The following is a 13,611-nucleotide window of genomic DNA, read 5'->3' as shown; positions in this document are numbered from 1 at the left end:
TCAGTGGAAGTGATTTGCTGTAGTCTTCCTTGTCCCTCCTTGTTCATTTAAACTGAATTGAGTCAATGAAAGACTGCTAAAACTTACAGGATCGCACTCTGTGGGGTCGTACTCAGGGCATACTCTTTTAGTTTCCACTGCAACAAATTGATCTTCAATTTTTTCACATTTGTAGTGGCTGCACTGATCAAGTGGCAGGATCTCGTTAACCTAAGATTTTATAAGAAAAGCAGAAGTTTTTTTTTTTTAATTGTCATCAAGTATGTCTGAGCTGATTAAGTTCTCACTCCTCAAAGATTCTCAGATGCTTCTGAACTTCTTTCAAGTGGCAAAAATTAAATTCTACAAACTGTAGCTAGCTTGAAAGTTTAAATCCTGGCTCCTTATACCGTAAGTTAGAAACCATTAGTCATAAAAATCAAGAATTTGATTCTAAATAATGTTCAACTCAGAAAGCTGATACATTGTTTTTTCAGAGTAATTTCAGTATTTTATTTTTACCAGTGAGGGACATGAGTTGACACTTAGCTGTTCTACCTTGTATGGGCTAACAGATAGATCTGAAAATGAAAGGAATACTTACATTGAGCACATGAACAGTGTTGTTTCTGAGTTTGACTTTGCAAGCTACTTCAATACACTTCCCACAGCACTCTCCTTCCTCAGTCATGTACTGGTAACCCTGCCCAGAAAGACATGAAGGAGAAAGTATGTTGAATTGGGGATGGAGAATTCTAGTCTTGCTGTAGCTGACTGGGCAGCCTAGAGAACTGAACTCACCAGCGGGCACGATGTCTCACACTGAACTGTTTCACAATGCATAATGTTTGCATTAGTCTCTGGATCCTTCTCAGAACTGCAGGTGCACTTCTTACATGAATCAATTACTACTGACTTTCCAACCTGCAAGACAGGGAAGGAAAAAAAAAAAAATGAAAAAAACATTCAAATGCCAACAGTTTCAATATAATATAAAGGCAGAGTTGAAAGCATTGCTGAGAACCACTAAGGTTGCTGAAACTCAAGTATGACAGTTCTCAAATTCTCTATGAATGTAGATTTTTTTGGCTTTATGCCTTGCAGGAAAGCTCACATTAAGAGGAAACTAAATGAAGCAATGTAAAAGGGAGCAGTAAATTAATTAAATTAAGATTGGTTTGTACTGGCTAATTTTTTTACCAGCTTTTTAATGCTTCATTTAAGAATATTTTTTCCTCTATAAGGTATGTTCAGTGGTTGTAAAACAATTTTAATTTAAAAGCAGGGATTAAAATAGGCCTTTACATATGCAGATACATAAGCAGACATCTAAATTTGCATATGAATTTTAGTCTTTCTGAAATGTATCCCCAAAGATTCCAGTGCTAATATTTAAATTACAAGTTAATGACCTAAGCACCAATTTTAGCAAAAGGGTTTAGGTATCAATTAAATAAAAAATGTTAACTTTGGGATTTTTAAGGTGTTCTGGGTTTATTTCAAAGAGCAATTGAATTTGGGCTATTCATCAGATTGTCTGGCAAAGTCATTAATTACAGAAGTGAGAGGAAGCTTAAAAAGAAAGTACATCACTAAAAATGGTACATTCTGCTTTTATACTATTAGATGAGGAAGACTTCTGTGACAAATTTGATTTTGACTTTAAAATACCCAAACAATGTCCAGTTAAGGGCAACAGAGAAAAACCCCCAAAAGCATGTACTGGGTAAAGAACTTTCTCAAAGACTTATTTTGGTAGAAAGGATGTAGTTTTCACTTCCAGCAATATACTGCTATATCATTCTTACCGTGTACAATGTTCCATTAATCACACAGACATCAGGTATTGGTTCTAAAAAACAAAACAAAAAATAAATTCAGAATAACTCAAATTGTGAGTCTTCCTGAGAGGTCAAGATGTTATCAGGTTTTGTTAGTAATGCAGAGAGTACTGAAAAATTGAATTCAATCCCCCTATGTACTTAGACTTCATATGTAGTGTAGCTGAATGTTTAAGTAAAGTTTCGTCATTAAAATCAGCTGGCAGAGGTGGAGAGAAATGGCTTGAAACTCAAGCTATGCCTGAAAAATCCCTTTTCTGCCCTTTCAATATCTGGTTCAATTCAAATTAAATTAGTTGTTTCCTCTGGGAACCCTCAGCCTCCAAGTGATAAACAAAGATGCTTCAGTTATTGATTCTATATGACCTTTCAAAACATGGCTTGTATAGAAGATTGACCCTGTGGAAAAAGATATTCCTACCTAACGTAAATCTGACAACATGGCAGAACCCATCTATGTCTTTCACAGTAATGCTTTAAACTTTCCTGTTCCTTTGTTTTGACTTTCCTTTTTCAGGCTTAATTTATGGGTACTTTTTTCTTTTTAGTCTATTGCACAAGTATATGTACATAAAATATATGTATATAAAAATGTATATTTATAAATAAACTGATATAACTGTAGGATTTTTTTATTTTCATGAGGATCTGGCAAGAGTGTAAGTATAATTATTACTTTTCATACACTGTGCATTCAGTTACTGATTACAATTTACTTTGCTTTACAATTTACTATTGCTTCCTGTTACTTGGTCTTGTAGTTCACTGTTAAGCTTTTTTGTGGCTTATTCTGGTATTTATGCATCTTAGTTTAGTTGCATTTAGGTTGATGTTAATGTGCTCCAACGTTCCATTAATAACATGAAAAGATGCATTGATAACATTTATAATTATAGGTACAAAGATAGTTGAGCTACATAGACCAGCGAATGTTCAAAATATTATTCTGCTCTCCCACCCATTCTCTCATCAAAGTTAAATGAAAATAACATTATTTTTTTAAACAAAGCTTCAATGCATATTTAGCAAAAATCATTGTGTGTTCACTGAGACAGAAAAATTTAAGAAATATTTTGCTGTTATTCTATACATTAGAACTTCCTTAGGTATTAATGGAAGTGCAAATGTAAATTACTGGAGTGCTATTTATACATGTATTTTTAATACTTACGGCATTCAAATGCAGGACAACATGGGTCTTTTTGTGGTAGTACAGCCATGGGAACAAATCCTAGGTCACAAATTGTTTGCTGAGCTGTTTGGCATGGGAGTGGCTGGCATTGCACAGTAGCAGTGAGGGAGTCACAGACACACTTCTGGCATTCATCTATCCACTCCTCTCCAGGCTGAAAATATGTAAATTATTTATTCTTAAATGCTCCTTCATGCTAGTTGTTTAGTTTTAACCTATGATATACTCTCAAAATTAGTAGAAAATTCAGATTTGAGTTGTTTTAGCACATCATTTAAGAACAGGTATGCTAAGAATAACCACAGAATTTTCTTTTGCATAAAAAGAATGGTATTTTACATTTCACAGCTAGTCTACTTACGTCTATGAAATGTAAATGTCTTTTATTAAAACCAAAAGTCTTTGCCATGGTCTTAGTGAGCTTTTCCACCAAGAGATTACTTCAAAGTCTGGTAATGCCAGGTTAAATAATTGTGAGGTCTCAGGTCACTTGTTACATGACCAACTTTGTTATTGAGCTACATAGAGGTTGATTTAAATTGGCTGTTAAAGGACAGAAATTGGTCTGGTTTTGCAACAGTGGTGTATTAGAAAGTAGGGAGGGGAACCACCTTTCGTGCAGGGTTGACATCAGTGCAGTTTCTTTCTACTGAAGTTGTGGTGGTTGTTGCTGTGGTTGGTGAGGCAGCTTGTGATGTAGTTGAGGGGGCGACTGAAGGAGCAGGAGTTGTCACAGGACATGGCCCATAGAAGGGCTCAATCTCACATTCTTTGCTGCAAAGTGCATAAAAATTACAGCCAGCTCTATCTGTTCTGTTGTATACCACTTCCCCTGCAGATGAAAATTGGAAGAGAAATTACAAGAATGAAAACACATAGGGAGAAAAACCAAGAAAATATTGTAAAAATCTTAAGTGTATTCATGTATAAAATATTCTGTGTTTAGATGATTTTGAGTTGTTATGTTTAATTGAATAGAGTCTTAGGAGTTCATATTGCTTATGAAATTTTTTATAATTGTAAAATAAGACACTTACCAGGAGAAAATAAAGTTTCAAACACATGACAAAAGCATGGAGGTATTTTGCTGGATGTAACAGATGTACTGGTGGAAGAACTGAAGGTTGCAGGAGTGCTTGTTGTAACATGACTTGATTGTGATGTACCAGTTAAAGCTGCTGTTGAATACAAGTAATAATTTAGTTTGCGGGTACAGGATTTTGATCTAATAATTTTAACATCTTCGAGAAGTCTATTCAACGTTCTGGCAAACCAACTGAACATGTTTCTTGTATTCAAATATTTGACCTATTCATAACTGGAGATTATGGAAATTTTTTCATTGGACATTGAATAACATCTGGCCTTTGGCAAATCTGACAAGATTTACCTCTAAAGTTTTGAAAAGTTTCAACTTTTTAAGTAAGTATTAATACTACGAAGTTAACTAAGCTGACAAATATAAATACTAGCAAAAAAGGGGGAGATTGATTTAAATTTTTTTCATGTTTTTTAACAAATAGAAATGGTCATAGGTTAATATAATCACAGACTGGTTTAGGGAAAGAAGCAACACAACACACATACGAATGTTGGTCTAAAGAAAATGATTCTTGTAAAATTATAAAAAGTATACAAGGACATACATGGGCTGACAGTGGTGTTCAAGAAAACTGTTAGAGTGGTATTTTCTACAGGAGGACAGAAGAATGTTATAAGACTTTACCTGGAGTACTTCCAGACTGAGGAAGAGTGGTAGTGAACGCAGCTGAGGGGCCAGAAGTGGTTATTAATGTTATTTCAGGTGAAGTGAAGACAGTGCTAGTGGTGGTAGTGATGATGGTTGTGCCCTCACTAGCTGAGGCCATGCTGCTGGGGCCAGCTGTGGTGCCTGTGGTGGTTCTTATTTTAACATCAGGGTGTGTGGTGGGAGATGTTGGAGTCTGAGTTGCCACAGTGGAGGTTTCTCCTGGAGCAGATGTTGCAGAAGTTCTTGTGGTACTTCTCTCGGTAGTCCTGGATGTGCTGGCAGTGCTAGTGGCAGGGATAGGTACTGTGGTGGTTCTTATTTTAACTTCGGAGGGTGTTGTGGGAGATGATGTAGGCTGGGTTGCTGCAGTGGAGGTTTCTCCTGGAGCAGAGGTGGCAGAGGTTCTTGTGGTGCTTCCTGCTGTGGTCCTGGAGGTGCTGGCAGTGCTGGAGGCAGGGGTAGGCACTGTTGTTGTGGGTGGGGTGATGGTGGTTGTACCTTCAGTCACAGGGGGAGAGGTGCTGGTGGTGGTAGTGATGATGGTTGTGCCCTCTCTGGGTGAGACCGTGGTGCTGGGGCCAGCCGTGGTGCCTGTGGTGGTTCTTATTTTAACATCAGGGTGTGTGGTGGGAGATGCTGGAGTCTGAGTTGCCACAGTGGAGGTTTCTCCTGGAGCAGATGTTGCAGAAGTTCTTGTGGTACTTCTCTCGGTAGTCCTGGATGTGCTGGCAGTGCTAGTGGCAGGGATAGGTACTGTGGTGGTTCTTATTTTAACTTCGGAGGGTGTTGTGGGAGATGATGTAGGCTGGGTTGCTGCAGTGGAGGTTTCTCCTGGAGCAGAGGTGGCAGAGGTTCTTGTGGTGCTTCCTGCTGTGGTCCTGGAGGTGCTGGCAGTGCTGGAGGCAGGGGTAGGCACTGTTGTTGTGGGTGGGGTGATGGTGGTTGTACCTTCAGTCACAGGGGGAGAGGTGCTGGTGGTGGTAGTGATGATGGTTGTGCCCTCTCTGGGTGAGACCATGGTGCTGGGGCCAGCCGTGGTGCCTGTGGTGGTTCTTGTTTTAACATCAGGGTGTGTGGTGGGAGATGCTGGAGTCTGAGTTGCCACAGTGGAGGTTTCTCCTGGAGCAGAGGTGGCAGAAGCTCTTGTGGTACTTCTCTCGGTAGTCCTGGATGTGCTGGCAGTGCTTGTGGCTGGTGTGGGCACTCTTGTTGTTGTCGGGATGATGATGGTTGTACCTTCAGTCACAGGGGGAGAGGTGCTGGTGGTGGTAGTGATGATGGTTGTGCCCTCTCTGGGTGAGACCGTGGTGCTGGGGCCAGCCGTGGTGCCTGTGGTGGTTCTTATTTTAACATCAGGGTGTGTGGTGGGAGATGTTGGAGTCTGAGTTGCCACAGTGGAGGTTTCTCCTGGAGCAGATGTTGCAGAAGTTCTTGTGGTACTTCTCTCGGTAGTCCTGGATGTGCTGGCAGTGCTAGTGGCAGGGATAGGTACTGTGGTGGTTCTTATTTTAACTTCGGAGGGTGTTGTGGGAGATGATGTAGGCTGGGTTGCTGCAGTGGAGGTTTCTCCTGGAGCAGAGGTGGCAGAGGTTCTTGTGGTGCTTCCTGCTGTGGTCCTGGAGGTGCTGGCAGTGCTGGAGGCAGGGGTAGGCACTGTTGTTGTGGGTGGGGTGATGGTGGTTGTACCTTCAGTCACAGGGGGAGAGGTGCTGGTGGTGGTAGTGATGATGGTTGTGCCCTCTCTGGGTGAGACCGTGGTGCTGGGGCCAGCCGTGGTGCCTGTGGTGGTTCTTATTTTAACATCAGGGTGTGTGGTGGGAGATGCTGGAGTCTGAGTTGCCACAGTGGAGGTTTCTCCTGGAGCAGAGGTGGCAGAAGCTCTTGTGGTACTTCTCTCGGTAGTCCTGGATGTGCTGGCAGTGCTTGTGGCTGGTGTGGGCACTCTTGTTGTTGTCGGGATGATGATGGTTGTACCTTCAGTCACAGGGGGAGAGGTGCTGGTGGTGGTAGTGATGATGGTTGTGCCCTCTCTGGGTGAGACCGTGGTGCTGGGGCCAGCCGTGGTGCCTGTGGTGGTTCTTATTTTAACATCAGGGTGTGTGGTGGGAGATGTTGGAGTCTGAGTTGCCACAGTGGAGGTTTCTCCTGGAGCAGATGTTGCAGAAGTTCTTGTGGTACTTCTCTCGGTAGTCCTGGATGTGCTGGCAGTGCTAGTGGCAGGGATAGGTACTGTGGTGGTTCTTATTTTAACTTCGGAGGGTGTTGTGGGAGATGATGTAGGCTGGGTTGCTGCAGTGGAGGTTTCTCCTGGAGCAGAGGTGGCAGAAGCTCTTGTGGTACTTCTCTCGGTAGTCCTGGATGTGCTGGCAGTGCTTGTGGCAGGTGTGGGCACTCTTGTTGTTGTCGGGATGATGATGGTTGTACCTTCAGTCACAGGGGGAGAGGTGCTGGTGGTGGTAGTGATGATGGTTGTGCCCTCTCTGGGTGAGACCGTGGTGCTGGGGCCAGCCGTGGTGCCTGTGGTGGTTCTTATTTTAACATCAGGGTGTGTGGTGGGAGATGTTGGAGTCTGAGTTGCCACAGTGGAGGTTTCTCCTGGAGCAGATGTTGCAGAAGTTCTTGTGGTACTTCTCTCGGTAGTCCTGGATGTGCTGGCAGTGCTAGTGGCAGGGATAGGTACTGTGGTGGTTCTTATTTTAACTTCGGAGGGTGTAGTGGGAGATGATGTAGGCTGGGTTGCTGCAGTGGAGGTTTCTCCTGGAGCAGAGGTGGCAGAAGCTCTTGTGGTACTTCTCTCAGTAGTCCTGGAGGTGCTTGCAGTGTTAGTGGCTGGTGTGGGCACTCTTGTTGTTGTCGGGATGATGATGGTTGTACCTTCAGTCACAGGGGGAGAGGTGCTGGTGGTGGTAGTGATGATGGTTGTGCCCTCTCTGGGTGAGACCGCGGTACTGGGGCCAGCCGTGGTGCCTGTGGTGGTTCGTATTTTAACATCAGGGTGTGTGGTGGGAGATGTTGGAGTCTGAGTTGCCACAGTGGAGGTTTCTCCTGGAGCAGATGTTGCAGAAGTTCTTGTGGTACTTCTCTCGGTAGTCCTGGATGTGCTGGCAGTGCTAGTGGCAGGGATAGGTACTGTGGTGGTTCTTATTTTAACTTCGGAGGGTGTTGTGGGAGATGATGTAGGCTGGGTTGCTGCAGTGGAGGTTTCTCCTGGAGCAGAGGTGGCAGAGGTTCTTGTGGTGCTTCCTGCTGTGGTCCTGGAGGTGCTGGCAGTGCTGGAGGCAGGGGTAGGCACTGTTGTTGTGGGTGGGGTGATGGTGGTTGTACCTTCAGTCACAGGGGGAGAGGTGCTGGTTGTGGTAGTGATGATGGTTGTGCTCTCTCTGGGTGAGACCGTGGTGCTGGGGCCAGCCGTGGTGCCTGTGGTGGTTCTTATTTTAACATCAGGGTGTGTGGTGGGAGATGCTGGAGTCTGAGTTGCCACAGTGGAGGTTTCTCCTGGAGCAGAGGTGGCAGAAGCTCTTGTGGTACTTCTCTCGGTAGTCCTGGATGTGCTGGCAGTGCTTGTGGCTGGTGTGGGCACTCTTGTTGTTGTCAGGATGATGATGGTTGTACCTTCAGTCACAGGGGGAGAGGTGCTGGTGGTGGTAGTGATGATGGTTGTGCCCTCTCTGGGTGAGACCGTGGTGCTGGGGCCAGCCGTGGTGCCTGTGGTGGTTCTTATTTTAACATCAGGGTGTGTGGTGGGAGATGTTGGAGTCTGAGTTGCCACAGTGGAGGTTTCTCCTGGAGCAGATGTTGCAGAAGTTCTTGTGGTACTTCTCTCGGTAGTCCTGGATGTGCTGGCAGTGCTAGTGGCAGGGATAGGTACTGTGGTGGTTCTTATTTTAACTTCAGAGGGTGTTGTGGGAGATGATGTAGGCTGGGTTGCTGCAGTGGAGGTTTCTCCTGGAGCAGAGGTGGCAGAAGCTCTTGTGGTACTTCTCTCAGTAGTCCTGGAGGTGCTTGCAGTGCTAGTGGCTGGTGTGGGCACTCTTGTTGTTGTCGGGATGATGATGGTTGTACCTTCAGTCACAGGGGGAGAGGTGCTGGTGGTGGTAGTGATGATGGTTGTGCCCTCTCTGGGTGAGACCGCGGTACTGGGGCCAGCCGTGGTGCCTGTGGTGGTTCGTATTTTAACATCAGGGTGTGTGGTGGGAGATGTTGGAGTCTGAGTTGCCACAGTGGAGGTTTCTCCTGGAGCAGATGTTGCAGAAGTTCTTGTGGTACTTCTCTCGGTAGTCCTGGATGTGCTGGCAGTGCTAGTGGCAGGGATAGGTACTGTGGTGGTTCTTATTTTAACTTCGGAGGGTGTTGTGGGAGATGATGTAGGCTGGGTTGCTGCAGTGGAGGTTTCTCCTGGAGCAGAGGTGGCAGAGGTTCTTGTGGTGCTTCCTGCTGTGGTCCTGGAGGTGCTGGCAGTGCTGGTGGCAGGGGTAGGCACTGTTGTTGTGGGTGGGGTGATGGTGGTTGTACCTTCAGTCACAGGGGGAGAGGTGCTGGTGGTGGTAGTGATGATGGTTGTGCCCTCTCTGGGTGAGACCGTGGTGCTGGGGCCAGCCGTGGTGCCTGTGGTGGTTCTTATTTTAACATCAGGGTGTGTGGTGGGAGATGCTGGAGTCTGAGTTGCCAAAGTGGAGGTTTCTCCTGGAGCAGAGGTGGCAGAAGCTCTTGTGGTACTTCTCTCGGTAGTCCTGGATGTGCTGGCAGTGCTAGTGGCAGGGATAGGTACTGTGGTGGTTCTTATTTTAACTTCGGAGGGTGTTGTGGGAGATGATGTAGGCTGGGTTGCTGCAGTGGAGGTTTCTCCTGGAGCAGAGGTGGCAGAAGCTCTTGTGGTACTTCTCTCAGTGGTCCTGGAGGTGCTTGCAGTGCTAGTGGCTGGTGTGGGCACTCTTGTTGTTGTCGGGATGATGATGGTTGTACCTTCAGTCACAGGGGGAGAGGTGCTGGTGGTGGTAGTGATGATGGTTGTGCCCTCTGTGGCTGAAGCCTTGGTGCTTGGGACAGCCGTGCTGCCTGTGGTGGTTTGTATTTTCATAGGCTCTGTGTGTTTTGGGGTGACGATGGTGGTTCCTTCTGTTGAGAGGGTCCTTGTTGTTCCTAGAGTGGTTGTCATTTCTTGCTGTGGAAGTGTTGTGGCAGCAGTTGGTGTTCCTGCAGGTTTTGTTACTACTGTGGTCGTTTCTGCTGGGAAGTATGTTGTCGTGGTGCTTACAGTGGTTCCTGCGGTTGGCACTGTTGTCTGGCAGTGTTTTCGGTCACAGCACAGCACTGAGACCTCGTAGTCGAAGCAGGTGGGGTACTTAATAGTCTGATCCTTATTTCTGCACACAAGCCCCCTGTCAAGACTGCAGTCAAATTTCTGTTCCATTATTTTCACAATTGTGTCAGGGTAGTCTTTAGCTCGGCACTTGATGTCTTGAGGCTTCTCACACAACTCATAGCCAGCAGCTCGGATGTTTTCAAATGTCTCTAAATCTCCATTTTCGCTGCCTGGAGTAGGGGAGTCCACATTAAACCACTGTGTCCAGGCACAGCTCTCCACCACGCAGCTGTCAGTGCTATTGGACATGCGGATAGTGGTGTTGCCTGGAGTTGTTGTTGTGGGTGGGGTGATGGTGGTTGTGCCTTCGGTCTGAGGCGGAGAGGTGCTGGTTGTGGTAGTGATGATGGTTGTGCTCTCTCTGGGTGAGACCACGGTGCTGGGACCAGCTGTGGTGCCTGTGGTGGTTCTTATTTTAACTTCAGAGGGTGTTGTGGGAGATGTTGTAGTCTGGGTTGCTGCAGTGGAGGTTTCTCCTGGAGCAGAGGTGGCAGAAGCTCTTGTGGTACTTCTCTCGGTAGTCCTGGATGTGCTGGCAGTGCTTGTGGCTGGTGTGGGCACTCTTGTTGTTGTCGGGATGATGATGGTTGTACCTTCAGTCACAGGGGGAGAGGTGCTGGTGGTGGTAGTGATGATGGTTGTGCCCTCTCTGGGTGAGACCGCGGTACTGGGGCCAGCCGTGGTGCCTGTGGTGGTTCTTATTTTAACATCAGGGTGTGTGGTGGGAGATGCTGGAGTCTGAGTTGCCACAGTGGAGGTTTCTCCTGGAGCAGATGTTGCAGAAGCTCTTGTGGTACTTCTCTCGGTAGTCCTGGAGGTGCTGGCAGTGCTGCTGGCAGGGATAGGTGCTGTTGTTGTTCTTATTTTAACATCAGAGGGTGTTGTGGGAGATGTTGTAGACTGGGTTGCCACAGTGGAGCTTTCTCCTGGAGTAGAGTTGGGAGAGGTTATTGTGGTGCTTCCTGCTGTGGTAATCTTGGAGGTGCTGGCAGTGCTTGTGGCTGGTGTGGGCACTCTTGTTGTTGTCGGGATGATGATGGTTGTACCTTCAGTCACAGTGGGAGAGGTGCTGGTGGTGGTAGTGATGATGGTTGTGCCCTCTCTGGGTGAGACCGTGGTGCTGGGGCCAGCTGTGGTGCCTGTGGTGGTTCTTATTTTAACTTTGGAGGGTGTGGTGGGAGATGTAGACTGGGTTGCCACAGTGGAGGTTTCAACTGGAGCAGATGTTGCAGAAGTTCTTGTGGTACTTCTCTCGGTAGTCCTGGATGTGCTTGCAGTGCTTGTGGCAGGGATAGGTACTGTGGTGGTTCTTATTTTAACTTCGGAGGGTGTTGTGGGAGATGTTGTAGACTGGGTTGCCACAGTGGAGGTTTCTCCTGGAGCAGAGGTGGCAGAGGTTCTTGTGGTGCTTCCTGCTGTGGTCCTGGAGGTGCTGGCAGTGCTGGTGGCAGGGGTAGGCACTGTTGTTGTGGGTGGGGTGATGGTGGTTGTGCCTTCAGTCACAGGGGGAGAGGTGCTGGTGGTGGTAGTGATGATGGTTGTGCCCTCTCTGGGTGAGACCGTGGTGCTGGGGCCAGCCGTGGTGCCTGTGGTGGTTCTTATTTTAACATCAGGGTGTGTAGTGGGAGATGTTGGAGTCTGAGTTGCCACAGTGGAGGTTTCTCCTGGAGCAGATGTTGCAGAAGTTCTTGTGGTACTTCTCTCGGTAGTCCTGGATGTGCTGGCAGTGCTAGTGGCAGGGATAGGTACTGTTGTTGCCACAGTGGAGCTTTCTGCTGTAGTAGTTGTGATTTGGTACCCTGTTGTTGAAAATTGTGATGTTGTTGTTGTTGTTACTGACGTTTCGGTCTGAGTCGTCGTTCTTTCTCGGTCTCTCATTGGTGTTGTAGTTACTTCACTTTCTTGTTTTTGTGTTGTTGGTATGATTGTTGTCTGTACTGTAAATGGAGTTGATTCTACAGCAGTAGTTGTGAATTCTCTTGTGGTTGTGGTTGTTGTAGTTTGTGCTTCTGAACACGGTATGTATCTGCAGCATAATATTCTGAGTTCATAATTATAGCACTGCTTAGATTCTTGGTCCTGGTTATTGCATATTAATCCCCTGCTTTGACTACACTCTACAGTTTGGTTAAGGTTGGTGATTTCAGTATCTGGGTGTTCTTTGGCTCTGCACTGAACATCGCTTGGGTTTGTACACACACTGTATCCTTTATCCTTGAGATTTTGATACGTTTCATAATCTCCACTGTCCTCTTTGTTTTCAGGCTGAGTGGTGTCATACCATTCTGACCACACACAGACATTTTTCACACATACAGTTGTCATTGGTGTTGCAGTTGTCGTTTCTGTAATTTAAAGAAGGAAACCTAAGTCTTGCCTGTTCTTATTAAAGAGAGTTCCAGGAAGAAATGATTCATCTTCCATACCTTTTTTTATTGTAAATAATTTTTTAATATTAGATCGTATTTTAATGAACTTGCTTTAGCAGTCTCAAATTTAATTTCTAAAGTAGGTTTTGACTTTTTGCCTGTCTTATTATTGTAGAGGTAGTTTCTTTGACATCTGTAGCTAAAGATAGGTAATCTGATATCCTTTGCACAGTTTGTCACTGCTTAGATAATAGATCAAACAATTGCTTTGGTATAAGTAGAGGAGGTTTTATTCTCCCTGGCATTATCTCTGTATTTATTTACACTTAATTGTGTAACCATGCAGATTTTAAAATATTTTGACCAGTTAATGACTTAGTTCAATATTACCACATGTAACATATTTATAAATATAAAATATATAGTTAACATATATGTATTTTATATGTAGTACTTTATAATACAGACTACACATATACTATATATGAAATATATAATCTAACAGGTATTTTCCATGTATTTTAATAAGACTTCATATTCCTGGCATTATGAAGATAATAATGTGGAACAGATACTACTTTCTCAATATGAACATTATTTAATAGATTTAAATTTGAATATTTAGTTCTTGCTTTAGTATAATTTTGTGGATATGTTTCTCACAATTACTCAGAATTTGGTCATTGTAATTAATTAACTGCAGGAATAATATAGCAGTGTACTCCAGAAGTAGAAGGAAACTGTTGGTTTGGGTATTAAACACAATTATGAAAGGTTCCAAAGAATGGTTATAAATAGTTTAAACATTCCCTCAAACTAAATTTCTTACCTGCTCACTAATTTAAGAAATGGCAGCAACTGTCTATGTTTTCAGAAGCTGGTCTAGAACTGCTAGGGTTTTTTGCAAGGAAATGAGAAGATTCTCCAGGATGTAGTGATTAATAAACTCTATTAATTTTCCCCCTGGGATCACCATGATAAAACAGAGGAGACTGAGTTTGTAAGAAATGCTGTATTCATTTCTACATCCTTAACTATTTTTTTTCAACTAAAGCTGCCAGGTGAACTGGCAGATCCAGCAGAAGTCAATAGTTTCAAGTAAAATTATATACTGTTAA

General features: G+C 44.7%; 1 protein-coding gene across 1 annotated transcript in view; it reads right to left on the bottom strand.

The window, feature by feature from the left end:
* LOC135302319 (mucin-5AC-like) overlaps positions 1-13,611 on the bottom strand; it is a 32,553-nt gene continuing 18,942 nt past the window's right edge. Inside the window, exons 29-36 of the mRNA XM_064422689.1 lie at positions 4,739-12,469; positions 4,050-4,190; positions 3,624-3,844; positions 2,992-3,166; positions 1,788-1,831; positions 781-903; positions 584-682; positions 1-210 (exon numbers count right to left, since the gene is read on the bottom strand). Coding sequence (XP_064278759.1) covers positions 1-210; positions 584-682; positions 781-903; positions 1,788-1,831; positions 2,992-3,166; positions 3,624-3,844; positions 4,050-4,190; positions 4,739-12,469 — 8,744 coding nt within the window. The remainder of the gene's footprint in view (positions 211-583; positions 683-780; positions 904-1,787; positions 1,832-2,991; positions 3,167-3,623; positions 3,845-4,049; positions 4,191-4,738; positions 12,470-13,611) is intronic.

The sequence above is a fragment of the Passer domesticus genome, chromosome 6, assembly GCF_036417665.1.
Source record: "Passer domesticus isolate bPasDom1 chromosome 6, bPasDom1.hap1, whole genome shotgun sequence".
Lineage (NCBI taxonomy): Eukaryota > Metazoa > Chordata > Aves > Passeriformes > Passeridae > Passer > Passer domesticus.
The sequence above is the reverse complement of the archived record's forward strand: the minus strand, read 5'-3'. Positions and strand labels throughout refer to the sequence as shown.